At 43.5% G+C, this 14619-nt stretch overlaps 1 protein-coding gene across 1 annotated transcript; it reads right to left on the reverse strand.

The window, feature by feature from the left end:
- Positions 1 to 509: 509 nt before the first annotated feature.
- LOC106602880 (A disintegrin and metalloproteinase with thrombospondin motifs 8-like) lies at positions 510 to 11451 on the reverse strand. Its single transcript, XM_045716239.1, has 9 exons — positions 11416 to 11451; positions 10636 to 10875; positions 9481 to 9613; positions 9050 to 9217; positions 6839 to 7149; positions 3995 to 4181; positions 2349 to 2521; positions 1986 to 2161; positions 510 to 1766 (listed from the first exon to the last, which is right to left on the reverse strand). The coding sequence occupies exons 1-9, from the start codon at positions 11449 to 11451 to the stop codon at positions 1034 to 1036; spliced, it is 2157 nt and encodes a 718-aa protein (XP_045572195.1). The 3' UTR covers positions 510 to 1033.
- Between the last annotated feature and the right edge of the window lie 3168 nt (positions 11452 to 14619).

The following is a 14619-nucleotide window of genomic DNA, read 5'->3' on the forward strand; positions in this document are numbered from 1 at the left end:
GTAGCACCATCGAGAGCATCCTGATGGGTTGCATCACTGCCTGGTATGGCAACTGCTCGGCCTCCAACCGCAAGGCACTACAGAGGGTAGTGCGTACGGCCCAGTACATCACCGGGGCCAAACTTCCTGCCATCCAGGACCTCTATACAAGGCGGTGTCTTAGGAAGGCCCTAAAAATTGTCAGACTCCAGCCACCCTAGTCATAGACTGTTCTCTCTGCTACTGCACGGCAAGCAGTACCGGAGCACCAAGTCTAGGTCCAAGAGGCTTCGAAACAGCTTCTACCCCAAAGCCATAAAACTCCTGAACAGCTACTCCAGACTATTTGCATTGCCCCTCCCCCCTCTTCTACGCTGCTGCTACTCTCTGTTATTATCTATGCATAGTCACTTTAATAACTCTACCTACGTGTGCATATTACCTCAATTACCTCGACACCGGTGCCCCCGCACATTGACTCTGTGCCGGTACCCCTTGAATACAGCCCTGCTATTGTTATTTACTGCTGCTATTGTTATTTACTGCTCTTTCATTATTTGTTATTCTTATTTCACTTTTTTTGGTATTTTCTTAAATCTGCACTGTTGGTTAAGGGCTTTTAAGTAAGCATTTGACTGTAAGGTGTTGTACACCTGTTGTATTCGGCACGTGAGAAATAACATTTTATTTGATTTGAGCTATTGTCTCTATTCATATGAAAAAGGTTTTTCTTTATTCCCTAAAACATTGAATGTCACTTAATTTGATTAAGTAGTATACTTTGAATTGATTTGAGGGCATATGTGTTCAAAAGGGGAGCATGTGGCCCGCCAAAAATGAATGATAGTGGTATTCAACCACTCCAGCGGAATATCAGCAGCATTTGTGGAAAGGTAAGATGTGCCTTTGATAATGTGTTAAGCTAGATGCAAACAGAAACTTCAGGTTAAGAAGTGATAGTTGATAATTTTTTACATCCTTTGAGGTAGATCTCTGTTGGAAAACAAACCGTCAATAGTCGTTTTGAAGCTATGACATCTTTATCAGCACAGACTCAGCAGTCCTGGTAGCTGCACTGTGAAGAAACCACCTCTGGCCTCTTGGCAAGGTTACATTTCCCTAGCTCCACCATCTTACCGGTGTAGTCAATACACAGCACGCTTCGATGGCGCACCCCCACACCACATGTCCTCGAGCATGCCGACCAGGGACCCATCTGCCAGACAGGGCAGGGCAGGTCCCCACACGGCCGGATGTCTGCCGGCCGCAGGTCCTCATCACAGGTGAAGGACAGGGTGCCTGCCCCGTCTCGGCACTCTACGTTCCTTCTCGACCAACCTGAGCCGCAGCTCTTGGAGCACTCGGACCACTCCCCCAGAGCCCACTCTGAGCCCCCTAGTGGCAGAATCGCATGTAGTGAAGCTCTGCCCTCAGCTCCAGGCTTGGTGAAGGGGACATCCCTGGGGAGGAAAAAGGTGTACTTGACCCTAGGGGGAGAGGCGTCTCCGGCTGTGGACAGGAGTTGGACAGTGACTGCCTGTCGGAGCTTCTGGTAACTCAAGACCCTCTCCAGGGTGGTGGAGGAACCACTGTACCGGAGTACGGCGCCCAGGACTGGGATGTCCTGCTCTGCTGTGGACACAGAGAAATTTCCGTTCAGGATGTAGGAAACCTCTGTCTTCAAGGCCAGGTAGTTGCCGTCGTGTTTGATCCCGCGGTGGCTCTTTTGCTTGATGTCGATGTTGGTGGCCCCGGCCGGAATGGTCACAATGTCGTTGTAGCCGAATCTGTGTTGAATTAAATTAAGACAGAGGAAAGTTTCAGTTGAAAGCTTATACTTATCTACAGGATGTATGCTAATGGGTTTCCATGACCAGCATTGTAATGCTGTCTATGACATCAGAATCATCTTAAAAAGACGGGAATCAGTCAATCATTTTCACAATTTTAGAGAGACAACTCTGCCCTCAAAGGAATTTAATCCTGAATATCTTTATTTTACTCACATGGCTTTATTCATCGATCCAGTGATCTTCCTGCAGGTTGTTCCATCACCCCCACACATGCCACATTTGTCCAGCTTCACACTGGAGCCGATCACCTGGTCGCAGCCAGCTTTGACGCACTGTCCTTGGACACAGATGGAGGTGGTGTCTGGGCCACAGGTGGTGCCATCAACAACCTGAAACAACATAGAAAAATATGCAAAGTATTAGCCTAAACTCCTAGAGCACTGTAAATCAAGCGTGTTAATGAGTTGGAAATGAATCAACCCAGTGATCAAAACTAGGCAAAACTGGTTTCTGGTTATAATGATGTAATTTCAACCAGCTGGTAACTATTTCAAATTTGAGTAGTGTTATAGCTACCTTGGCCTCGAAGACTTTGAATTCATTGCTGCCTCTTGCTCTGCAGAACAGTTTGCACCTGTCCCTTGGTGAGACACCGTTGTACTTGGGGATCCACTGCTTGATGTTCCCATGGCTGTCCAGATATCGGTCGCTGTTGTACTTCTCACACTGCTCATCTCTGAAGCTCTTACCTGGGAGAACGAACATAGCATATCATTATCAATCCTATCTCTACTGATGACATTCGAGCATGTCAAGGAAACTCTTATACTATTAATTAAACTAGCCTTGTATCTATACTGTATGTGATAATGCCAACTGTATACATTAGAAATGCTATCATTGCCATGCACCATATGGAAGATGTATTTGTATTTATTAAGGATCCCCATTAGCTGCTGCCAAAGCAACATTAACTTCTTATGGATGGTGGCAGTATTGAGTAGCTTGGATGACTGACGTTCCCAGAGTAAACTGCCTGCTACTCACTCCCAGAAACGAAGATATGCATATTATTAGTAGATTTGGATAGAAAACACTCTGAAGTTTCTAAAACTGTTTGAATGATGTCTGTGAGTATAACAGAACTCATATGGCAGGCAACAACCTGAGAAAAAATCCAAACAGGAAGTGGTCTGTAGGACTTCAATTAATTCCCTATACAAACTACAAATCAAATCAAATTTATTTATATAGCCCTTCGTACATCAGCTGATATCTCAAAGTGCTGTACAGAAACCCAGCCTAAAACCCCAAACAGCAAGCAATGCATGTGAAAGAAGCACGGTGTCTAGGAAAAACTCCGTAGGAAAAACTCCCTAGAAATGCCAAAAACCTAGGAAGAAACCGAGAGAGGAACCAAGCTATGAGGGGTCATGTTGCACTTCCTAAGGCTTCCACTGGATGTCAACAGTCTTTAGAACCTTGTTTGAGGCTTCTACTGTAAAGGAGGCAAAAGATTACTGAACATAACGTGCCAATGTAAACTGAGATTTTTGGATATAAATATGAACTTTATCGAACAAAACATACATGTATTGTGTAACATGAAGTCATATGAGTGTCATCTGATGAAGATCATCAAAGGTTAGTGATTCATTTTCCCTCTATTTCTGCTTTTTGTGACTCCTCTCTTTGGCTGGAAAATGGCTGTGTTTTTGTGTGTGTTGGCGCTGACCTAACATAATCATATTGTTTGCTTTCACCGTAAAGCATTTTTTAAATCTGACACTGTGGCTGGATTAACAAGAAGTAAAGCTTTAAAATGGTGTATAATACTTGTATGTTTGAGGAATTTTAATTATGAGATTTTTGTTGTTTTGAATTTGCCGCCCTGCACTTTCACTGGCTGTCGTCATATCGATCCCGCTAACGGGATCAAGCCATAACAGGTTTTAAGGCAGTTATATACAATTAAAAATATTACATGACATTACATTTCATAACACTTTTCACAACACATTAAGTGTGTGCCATCAGGCCACTACTTCACTACCTCATATCTACAATACAAAATCCATGTGTACGTGTGTGTAGAGTGCGTCTGTTCACATGTGTATGTGTGTGTCTGTGCTTGGGTGCCCGCCCAATGTGATTGTTGAGGTGTGGATATATTGGTCATTTATTGATTTGGATATAGTGATTCATTGTTGGTGTTAATTTACCATGCTCATCTTGGCAGGCCTGTATGTTACAGGCCTGGTACTTGGCTCTCTGTCCCGCACAGTATGCTCCTCCGTTCTGTGGCTTGGGATCAGTGCATTCTCTCTCGGAAAACTCCACCCCTCCGCCACATGATCTGGAGCACGACCCCCAGGGGCCCCACACACCCCACCCTCCGTCCACAGGCTCCTACAAGATACAACCAGACAGATCAATCAGTAATTAAATCAATGAAATTGTGTTTAGAACCCTTCAACAGTTGTCACGAAGTTTACAGGCCTTGAGTGAACATGTGAAATTAAGTTATTCACACTACAAAAATGGAATCTCTATGCTCAGTAATGATATTCCCTACCCTTGTCATTTGAAAACAATTACTACATGGCAGTCTTGATAAGAGTTTTTCTTTGCTTGGTTAGGGTTTTTAGTTTGGCATCTCTTGTGGCATGTAGTGGCCTGGCCTGCAGTCTGCCACGCGTGTAACTGCCTCTTGTGCGTACTCACAGCTCCTGGCATGTGCTACTAAGACACAGCATTTCATTTCTCTGGGGTTTTTACGAGTTGGCTGCAACAACTCCTCTAACAGCCAGAGTGTCTGGAATCACAAGCTAGTCCCTTGGAATAGGCCTGGCTGTTTTTAAATATACTTACTTTTTAAAGGCCTGCACCAAATATACTAAGCCGGGCCCTCAGACTGACATTTGGGGGTCTGAATAAGAGAGGGATTTATTATTTTCAGCTGCCACGCGACAGGGCTGGTGCTGGGGCCGGGCATAGGGCCAGGGCCGGATGGGGGCACATGACGAAATGAGACTACATTATATTTCTGAAGATGAAGTATTGAAACAGACGGGAGCCAGAAACTGTCTCTCACCAAAGCAGTGAAAATAAATAACACCTGTCATGGTCAAGTGTAGACGGTGAGAGAAACAGAGCGCAAGAGAGAGAAAGTCAGAAGAGAAAGACCGCAAGAGAGAAATCCTGTAGGTTATGACATAAACACTGCATACAAAAAGCAGAAGTAGGTAGTAAATCGTTGAGGTAGCCTATTTAAACATGTTTTTTCAGGCAGGTACGAGGGTTCATAAATCACACAATCAGAGACTGGAGGAGTTAGTGCCTCAGACACAATCATCCGATCCCTATGCAGAAGGATGGAGGATTTAGCCAGTCACTCAGACAGACAGAGCGAGAATCAGAATGGTTCAGAATACAGTTGAAGTCAGAAGTTTACATACACCTTAGACTAATACATTTAAACTCCGTTTTTCACAATTCCTGACATTTAATCCTAGTAAAAATTCCCTGTTTTAGGTCAGTTAGGACCACCACTTTATTTTAATGATGAAATGTCAGAATAATAGTAGAGAGTGATTTATTTCAGTTTTTATTTCTTTCATCACATTCCCTGTGGGTCAGAAGTTTACATACACTCAATTAGTATTTGATAGCATTGCCTTTAAATTGTTTAACTTGGGTCAAACTTTTCAGTTAGACTTCCACAAGCTTCCCACAATAAGTTGGGTGAATTTTGGCCCATTCCTCCTGACAGTGCTGGTGTAACTGAGTCAGGTTTGTAGGCCTCCTTGCTTGCACACACTTTTTCAGTTCTGCCCACAAATGTTCTATAGGATTGAGGTAAGGGCTATGTGATGGCCACTCCAATAGCTTTACTTTGTTGTCCTTAAGCCATTTTGCCACAACTTTGGAAGCATGCTTGGGGTCATTGTCCATTTGGAAGACCCATTTGCGACAAAGCTTTAACTTCCTGACTGATGTTTTGAGATGTTGCTTCAAAATATCCACATAATTTTCCATCCTCATGAGGCCATCTATTTTGTGAAGTGCACCAGTCCCTCCTGCAGCAAAGCACCCCCACAACATGATGCTGCCACCCCCGTGCTTCACGGTTGGGATGGTGTTCTTTGGCTTGCAAGCCTCCCCCTTTTTCCTCCAAACATAATGATTGTCATTATGGCCAAACAGTTCTATTTTTGTTTCATCAAACCAGAGAACATTTCTCCAAAAAGTACGATCTTTGTTCCCATGTGCAGTTGCAAACTGTAGTCTGGCTTTTTTATGGCGGTTTTGGAGCAGTGGCTTCTTCCTTGCTGAGCGGCCTTTCAGGTTATGTCGATATAGGACTCGTTTTACTGTGGATGTAGATACTTTTGCACCTGTTTCCTCCAGCATCTTCACAAGGTCCTTTGCTGTTGTTCTGGGATTGATTTGCACTTTTCGCAACAAAGTACAGTCATTTCTAGGAGACAGAACGCATCTCCTTCCTGAGTGGTATGACGGCTGCGTGGTCCCATGGTGTTTAAACTTGCGTACTATTATTTGTACAGATGAACGTGGTACCTTCAGGTGTTTGGAAATTGCTCCCAAGGATGAACCAGACTTGTGGAGGTCTACACTTTTTTTTCTGAGGTCTTGGCTGATTTCTTTTGATTTCCCCATGATGTCAAGCAAAGAGGCACTGAGTTTGAAGGTAGGCCTTGAAATACATCCACAGGTACACCTCCAATTGACTCAAATTATGTAAATTAGCCTATCAGAAGCTTCTAATGCCATGAATTTTCCAAGCTGTTTAAAGGCACAGTCAACTTAGTGTATGTAAACTTCTGACCCACTGGAATTATGATAAAGTGAATTATAAGTGAAATAATCTGTCTGTAAACAATTGTTGGAAAAATTACTTGTGTCATGCACAAAGTAGATGTCCTAACCGACTTGCCAAAACTATAGTTTGTTAACAATAAATTTGTGGAGTGGTTTAAAAACGAGTTTTAATGACTCCAACCTAAGTGTATGTAAACTTCCGACTTCAACTGTACATATAGTACCTCTCTTTTCTGCTGATCAGTCACTGCAGCACAGACACCTCCCTGACAGGTGGTGTTGGCCCCAGCTCCAGCCCCAGCCCAGCAGAGCGTGCCATCAGCCCAGGGCAGGCTGCCGTTCCGGGTGGTGCAGTGTGGCTGGCCCTCCTCCCGGCACCATAGCTGGCTGCAAGTCTGGTCCTCTGGGGTGTCCGGACACAGGGTGAACTCCTCCCCGAAGGCCTGCTGGCACTGACGGTCCAGGTTGTAGGAGACACCTGGGGGATCAACAGGGAGAGGGAGTGTCTGCTCTGGAGGATCCAACAGACAGTCACCTGGGAGAGAGGAACATAAGCAGGCACAAATCAGTCAATTTATAAAGCCCTTTCTAGATCAGCCGACAGTCACCTGGAAAAAGACACATTTTTATTGAATTAGTCAGTTGAGAATAAATTATTGTATACAACGATGGTCTAGCTACATAAACAAACAGGCACAGACACATCAACAGGCGTGAAAGTTCCAGTAAACTCAGGGGTGACAAAATGTCAATAAGATCTGGAGGACGTGTTAGTCATTGACTGACATTTGGGAGACCTGTACATACTGTATTATACTGAAGGTGTTAAGAAGACCTAGGGGGGCTAAAGCTCTGATAAAGGTGGGAACACACGTTCCTCTTCTATCAATCACCAGGAAACGACAACTGCAACTGGGTGCCAGTCCGCCTGAAGCACGTGAAATTTGACTGTTATGTTTATTTTTTTGCAAACCTAAAACAGGTGTACAACAGTTTTAGCTTGAGGGGGCTATTTTCATAGCAGAATGGAATGACCAAATACACAAAGATGTGTTTAAGGGAAGATACATTCTTTGCCTCTAAAGATTTTGTTGCCAGAAGGTAACATCATATCCAGTGGCAGAATCAGGTGATAGAAATGGTTATAGATCATTGCCAAACATTACATTTAACTTTAGACTTTGAAGCAGCTTTTCTTCATAAACTCTATGTAGAAAAATATACTTTAACTCTTGGCATTGATGTGCATGTCGGACAGATGAGTTACTGCCTCTCTGCCCTGGTACAGTATGTTGCTTAATCCTATTTTGTTAGATCTTTTTAGTGGTATGGCCCCTTTAACAGAGGAGAATTCTGCAACATCAGTTCACTATATATCTGTGGCAGGGCCGGTAAAGACAACATGTGCTTGGCTACTCTCGTTTTCTCTTCTCTGTGAGGGAAAACAGTTGTTAAAGCTGGAATGTGTGACTCACCAGCAGATGAGTCAGAGAAGCAGAGAGAGAGAGAGAGACAGAGAGATTATTTTATTACAATGTATATTGTATATATTGTTGCTTTGGCAATGTTGACGCAATGGTTTTTTCATGCCAATAAAGCAGCTTGAATTTGAGAGAGAAATCAAAGTGGAGACTGAAATATCGATGGGGGATAAAACATTGACTGAGAAAAATGTATGCTATTTCGCAACACAAATATCTGCTTTGCCTTAGATTTGCTATATTCCATTCTAGGAGCAGGAACATCAATCTTGAGATGCCTTCTCCCAGCAATCTCAGGCATGTCTGCTGTGTGTGTGTGTCATCTGAATTATTACAGTGCTGTCTGTGTCTCTGCCCTGCCATGAGCAGACAGAAGTGAAGAGAAGAGCCTCACTGCAAAGAGAGAGGAGCTTACTCTCCAAGGATTGTTAGTTTTCACAGACCATAAATAGTGGTTGATGGAGTGAGTTTAGGCAGAATGAGCTTTTTTAAAAAGAGAGAGAAATAAAATAAACTTGTGAAATGTTAGGGGTTCATATTATATAGGGATTTCTCCCCACTCTCTGAGTCCTAAATTACATAGCACACTCTCTGTGGCAAGTGTCTATTAATTGCATAATAACAGCCTATGGCCGTTTAGGACAAATGTCTCAAAACTGTTATTCAAACTTAATGAAACCGCAAACTGTTTTTACTCAGATTCAGTTTGTCTGGAATACTACCTCATGACCAAAACCAAATGAAAGCTGGGAACCACATGTTAACCAATAAGAACTAACTGTCGATACAATTATGTTTGTGTGTAGTAAGTAGTGCATCGGGGAATCATGATTCCAGCCAATACATCCTACTCAATACATTAACCCTTGATACAGTGGTTGAGGGAATAGAATAGAATAAAAGAGAAGAGAGGAAAGCACTTGGATAAAGGTTTAAAAGGGTAAGTTATCCTACCATATCCATTGTCGAAGAACTCTGTGACATAGCGGGCGCTACATGGCGACCATGGCAAAGTCTTGTTGAGGCTAAAAAACACAGACGCCATCATGTGGGGCCCATCCAGGTGTCCGAACCATCTGATACAGTTATTAGAGTCGTCATGAGGCATGCTGAGTACATGACCTGAGGAGAGAAAGAAGAAGATGCTGCTGAGAGCTGACGTATGGCTTACATCATGCACTTTTCTAACTTTATTCTCATTTAAACAAGAGGCAAAGCAGGACAGCCATGACAGGTGACTCAGGAGAAGTACTGGACATCCATCCACATTGGCCTTTACTAAAGTTTCATACCTTGTGAGATAGGAAACACACAAGTATGCAGTTTGTTCCATAGTGTGTTACTGTAACATACCAAGCTCATATTTCTATAGCGTATTAACATACCTAGCTCGTGTGTCACGGTGTAGGCGGCCTGCAGACCGTTATCCTCTATTACAGAGCAGCTTCTCTTAGGGTCACACATGGTGCCCACGTCAGCCACCCCCAGGGTGTCACAGCTCCTCTGACCACAGATGTCCTGCATAGGGGGTACAGGGAGAGAGGGCATGAGGACTTTATCACAATGGGAAAGACGACAAGAGGAGTGAAAAAGGGCTAGAGGAGTAGGGATCTCACAACTCATCTGCCCATAGATGTCCTACATGGGGTAGAGGGAGAGGAGAGGAGAGGAGAGAAGAGGAGAGGAGAGGAAAAGGGCTAGGGGAGTAGGGAGAGTAGGAAGAGGAGGGACACATTTCAGACACTGATATCCAGACATTGCTACGTTTGTTCCAGACAGAGGGGGTTTTCCCCCTAAAAGTGAGGCTCTTGCCAGCAAAACATATTTGTCAGTGTTTCCATCGTAAAATGAAGCAAATACATGGCAGCCAGTAGATTTGGGGAGAAAGGAAATTTAACTGTGTGGTATCTAAAGCATACAGTGAAGGGGGATTCAGTATTAACAAGGCCATTGAAGCTCTAGTTTCAGTTACACTTACAGACAGGCATTCCCCCCAAAATATACCACAATCCAAAAGGGTACTTTGGAGACTGGAAGGGCAAAGGGGCATGTGCTCTGCACAACACAGGAGGTTGATGGCACCTTAATTTGCGAGAACGGGCTAGTGGTGATGGCTGGAGCGGAATAGGTGGAATGGTATCAAATACATCAAACATATGGTTTCCATGTGTTTGATGCCATTCAATTTGCACCGTTCCGGCCATTATTATGAGCCGTTCTCCCCTCAGCAGCCTCCTGTGCTGCACAGGTGGAGCCCTATCTGTGCACGTGCCACCCTATCTGTGCACGTGCCTGCTTTTCACACTAAACAGAGCCAAACCAAGCTGTACTGAGCATGGCCTGGTTTTGCATCCACCATAGTTGCTGGAACCATACTGAAAAAGACAATGTTAAAATACAATATTTGAGCTAGTACTGTTTGGTCAGCACAAGAGAGTAAAAGGGTAATAGGGTTCATCTCACCTGTCTGGTGAATTGGATAGTTGTGTCGTAGTGTGCTGGGTGATTGAGGTGGAATGTCTAATGTTCTAAGTTCTCACTTGTCTGGTGAATAAGATGGCTGTATCGTAGTGTTCCAGGTGCCTCTGGCTAGAGGGGTTGAAGAGCTGCTGCCAGTTACAGAAGTTCCTGAGGGCCATTCCTCCATTGCTGGACACCTGTGGCCCAACATCTTCGTCCTCCACCACCAGCATCTTCACAACCACCAGGCTCACTGAGTTCTTCAGACTGGGGTGGCGGTAGACCCGCGCCGCCACTGCCATCAGAGTCAGTAGGTAGTGCTGGAGAGGGAAGAGAGAGATATGCCTTGTAATATGGTAATTTAGTAGAACTGTCAGCATTGACAGTGACACATATATTATGGAAATGTGGCTCATGCGGGAATCGAACCCTGGTGTTGCCAGCACCATGCTTTAACCAAATGAGCGACTGGAAGCACGTGGAAGCATGGGCAACAATGACCTGACCAATGATCTGTAACACTCAACAGTTCACTAACAGTTCACTTTTAGCTAAAGGCAAAACGTTTTCTGCAATGACATGGTGAGCAAGGCAACATGAACTCATCAACTCAATGCATGTACTGAATATTATGAACATACAGTACAAACCAAGCAAACCTAAATTGATTCTGGTTCCCAGGACATTCGTTAGGTCACGGCTAATGTTCTCATAACACAACAACTGTCCAGTCGTGTTTATATAAAACATTCACCTGATGTTGCAAGAACGTTCCTAGAACACATTTGATCTGTTCTTTAAAGGTTCCCAGAATGTTTCATTAGGTTGTGGGAAGACAGCATCCTGACCGGTTGCATCACCGCCTGGTATGGCAACAGCTCGGCCTTCGACTGCATGGCACAACAGAGGGTAGTGCGTATGGCCCAGTACATCTCTGGGGCCAAGCTTCCTGTCATCTAGGACCTCTATACCAGGCAGTGTCAGAGGAAGGCCCTAAAAATAGCCAAAGACTCCAGCCACCCTAGTCATAGTTCTCCCTGCTACCGCACGCTTCCTAACAGATTGTACCCCCAAGCCATTAGACTCCTGAACAGCTAATCAAATGGCTACCCTTTTACGCTGCTGCTACTCTCTGTTTATTATCCATGCATAGTTGCTTTACTTCTACCTACATGTACCTATTACCTCAATTACCTCGACAAACCTGTGTCCCCGCACATTGACTCTGTACCCCCAGTATATAGCCTCGCTACTGTTATTTTATTGTTGCTCTTTAATTATTTGTTATTTTCTATTTTTCTTATTTTTTTTACTTCAGTTTATTTAGTAAATCCTTTCTTAACACTTATTTTTCTTAAAACTGCATTGTTGGTTAAGGGCTTGTAGGTAAGCATTTCACTGTAAGGTTGTATTCACCATAGGTGACAAATACAATTTGATTTGATTTGATTACAATATTTCTATTAGGTTGCAAAACACTTTTGTTGGTGTTGCAAGAACATTCCCACAACACATTTTATGTTCTTTAAAAATTCCTAAAATATGTATTTAGGTTGTGGGAACATTGTGGGGATATGACAGGAGATTCTGTATGTTCCCAAAACACAAAAACTGTCCAGTTGTGCTGACATTTAGATAATGTTTGTATCAGGGTGCACAAAACATTCCTTTGATGTTGCAAGAAAGTTGACAGAACAGACTTTCTGAGTTCTTTAAAGGTTCCCAGAATATTTAATTAAGTTGTGGGAACAGTGTGGGTACATTACAAGAGATAAGTTCTCAACACAGAAAATATGCTCAGTTGTGATGACATTCTTACAATGTTTAAGTTACGTTGCACAGGACATTCCCTTAATGTTGTAAGAATGAAATAAGTCAATTTTTATGACGTTCATAGCACATTTGTTTTAGGTTTAATATAATATTCCTTTGATGTTCACATAATATACATTGTACCTTGTCTTTGAGGTTTAGAAAAATTATATTTAAGTTTTACCTAATATTAACAAAACATTCTCAGCATGCAAAGGTGTAGCTCCTTAAAGCATATTGGAAAACATTCCAATTATGTTCCTCTCCAGATGCAATGCCAAATTACATTTGAAGACTATATAGTATAATTATATAATTCGAGCAAGGGTTGCCTTCCAGAGAGACATCAGAGATTGTAACATTTTCTGCTTCACGGAAACATGGCACACTCGGGATACGTTATCAGAGTCGGTACAGCCCCCTGGTTTCTTCACACATCGCGCCGACAGAAACAAACATCTCTCTGGTAAGAAGAAGGGCGGGGGTGTATGCCTTATGATTAACGAGTCGTGGTGTGATCATAACATCATACAGGAACTCAAGTCCTTTTGTTCACCTGACCTAGAATTCTTTACAATCAAATGCCGACCGCATTATCTACCAAGAGAATTCTCTTAGATTATAATCACAGCCGTGTATATCTCCCCCAAGCAGACACCTTGACGGCCCTGAAGAACTTCATTGGACTCTATGTAAACTGGAAACCACATATCCTGAGGCTGCATTTATTGTAGCTGGGCATTTTAACAAAGCTAATCTGAAAACAAGGCTCCCTAAATTTTATCAGCATATCGAATGTGCAACCTGGGCTGGCAGCATTCTGGATCATTGCTACTCTAACTTCCGCGATGCATACAAAGCTCTCCCTCGCCCTCCTTTTGGCAAATCTGACCATGACTCCATTTTGTTGCTCCCAGCCTATAGGCAGAAAATAAAACAGGAAACGCGGATAAAACAGTCAATCACGGATTACAAAAAGAAAACCATCCCTGTCGCGGACACCGAAGTCTTGCTCCCAGATGAACTAAAAAACTTCTTTGCTCGCTTTGAGGACAATACAGTGCCACTGACACGGCCGCTACCAAAACCTGCGGGCTCTCCTTCAACGTGAGTAAAACATTTAAACGTGTTAACCCTCGCAAGGTTGCCGGCCCAGACGGCATCCCTAGCCGCGTCCTCAGAGCATACACAGACCAGCTGGCTGGTGTGTTTACGGACATATTCAATCAATCCCTATCCCAGTCTGCTGTTCCCACATGCTTCAATAGGGCCACCATTGTTCCTGTTCCCCAGAAAGCTTAGGTAACTTAGCTAAACTATTATCACCCCGTAGCACTCACTTCCGTCATCATGAAGTGCTTTGAGGGACTAGTCAAGGACCATATCACCTCCACCCTACCTGACACCCTAGACCCACTCCAATTTGCTTACCGACCCAATAGGTCCACAGACGACGCAATCGCCATCACACTGCACACAGCCCTAACCCATCTGGACAAGAGGAATACCTATGTAAGAATGCTGTTCATCGATTACAGCTCAGCATTTAAAACCATAGTACCCTCCAAACTCGTCATTAAGCTCGAGACCCTGGGTCTCGACCCCGCCCTGTGCAACTGGTTCCTGGACTTTCTGATGGGCCGCCCCCAGGTGGTGAGGGTAGGAAACAACATCTCCACCCTGCTGATCCTCAACACTGGGGCCCCACAAGGGTGCACTCTCAGCCCTCTCCTGTACTCCCTGTTCACCCATGACTGCATGGCCATGCACGCCTCCAACTCAATCATCAAGTTTGCAGACGACACAACAGTGGTAGGCTTGATTACCAACAACAACTACATTACTCATCTCATATGTATATACTGTACTCTATACCATCTACTGCATCTTGCCTATGCCGCACGGCCATCGCTTATCCATATATTTATATGTACATATTCTTATTCATTCCTTTACACTTGTGTGTATAAGGTAGTTGTTGTGAAATTGTTAGATTACTTGTTAGATATTACTGCACGGTCGGAACTAGAAGCACAAGCATTTCGCTACACTCGCATTAACATCTGCTAACCATGTATATGTGACCAATCAAATTTGATGATATAGAGACACATGGCATTTTAATTTAATTCACAGGACATTTGAACAGCATTTAATCATACAAACACAACTATCTGTATTACTCTTCATATGCTGACAAACTGCACATGTGGGGTTTGAACTTTCAATGTTTTCCAACTAGATAATCCAAC

This window comes from Salmo salar, chromosome ssa04 (genome assembly GCF_905237065.1).
Source record: "Salmo salar chromosome ssa04, Ssal_v3.1, whole genome shotgun sequence".
NCBI classification, from domain to species: domain Eukaryota; kingdom Metazoa; phylum Chordata; class Actinopteri; order Salmoniformes; family Salmonidae; genus Salmo; species Salmo salar.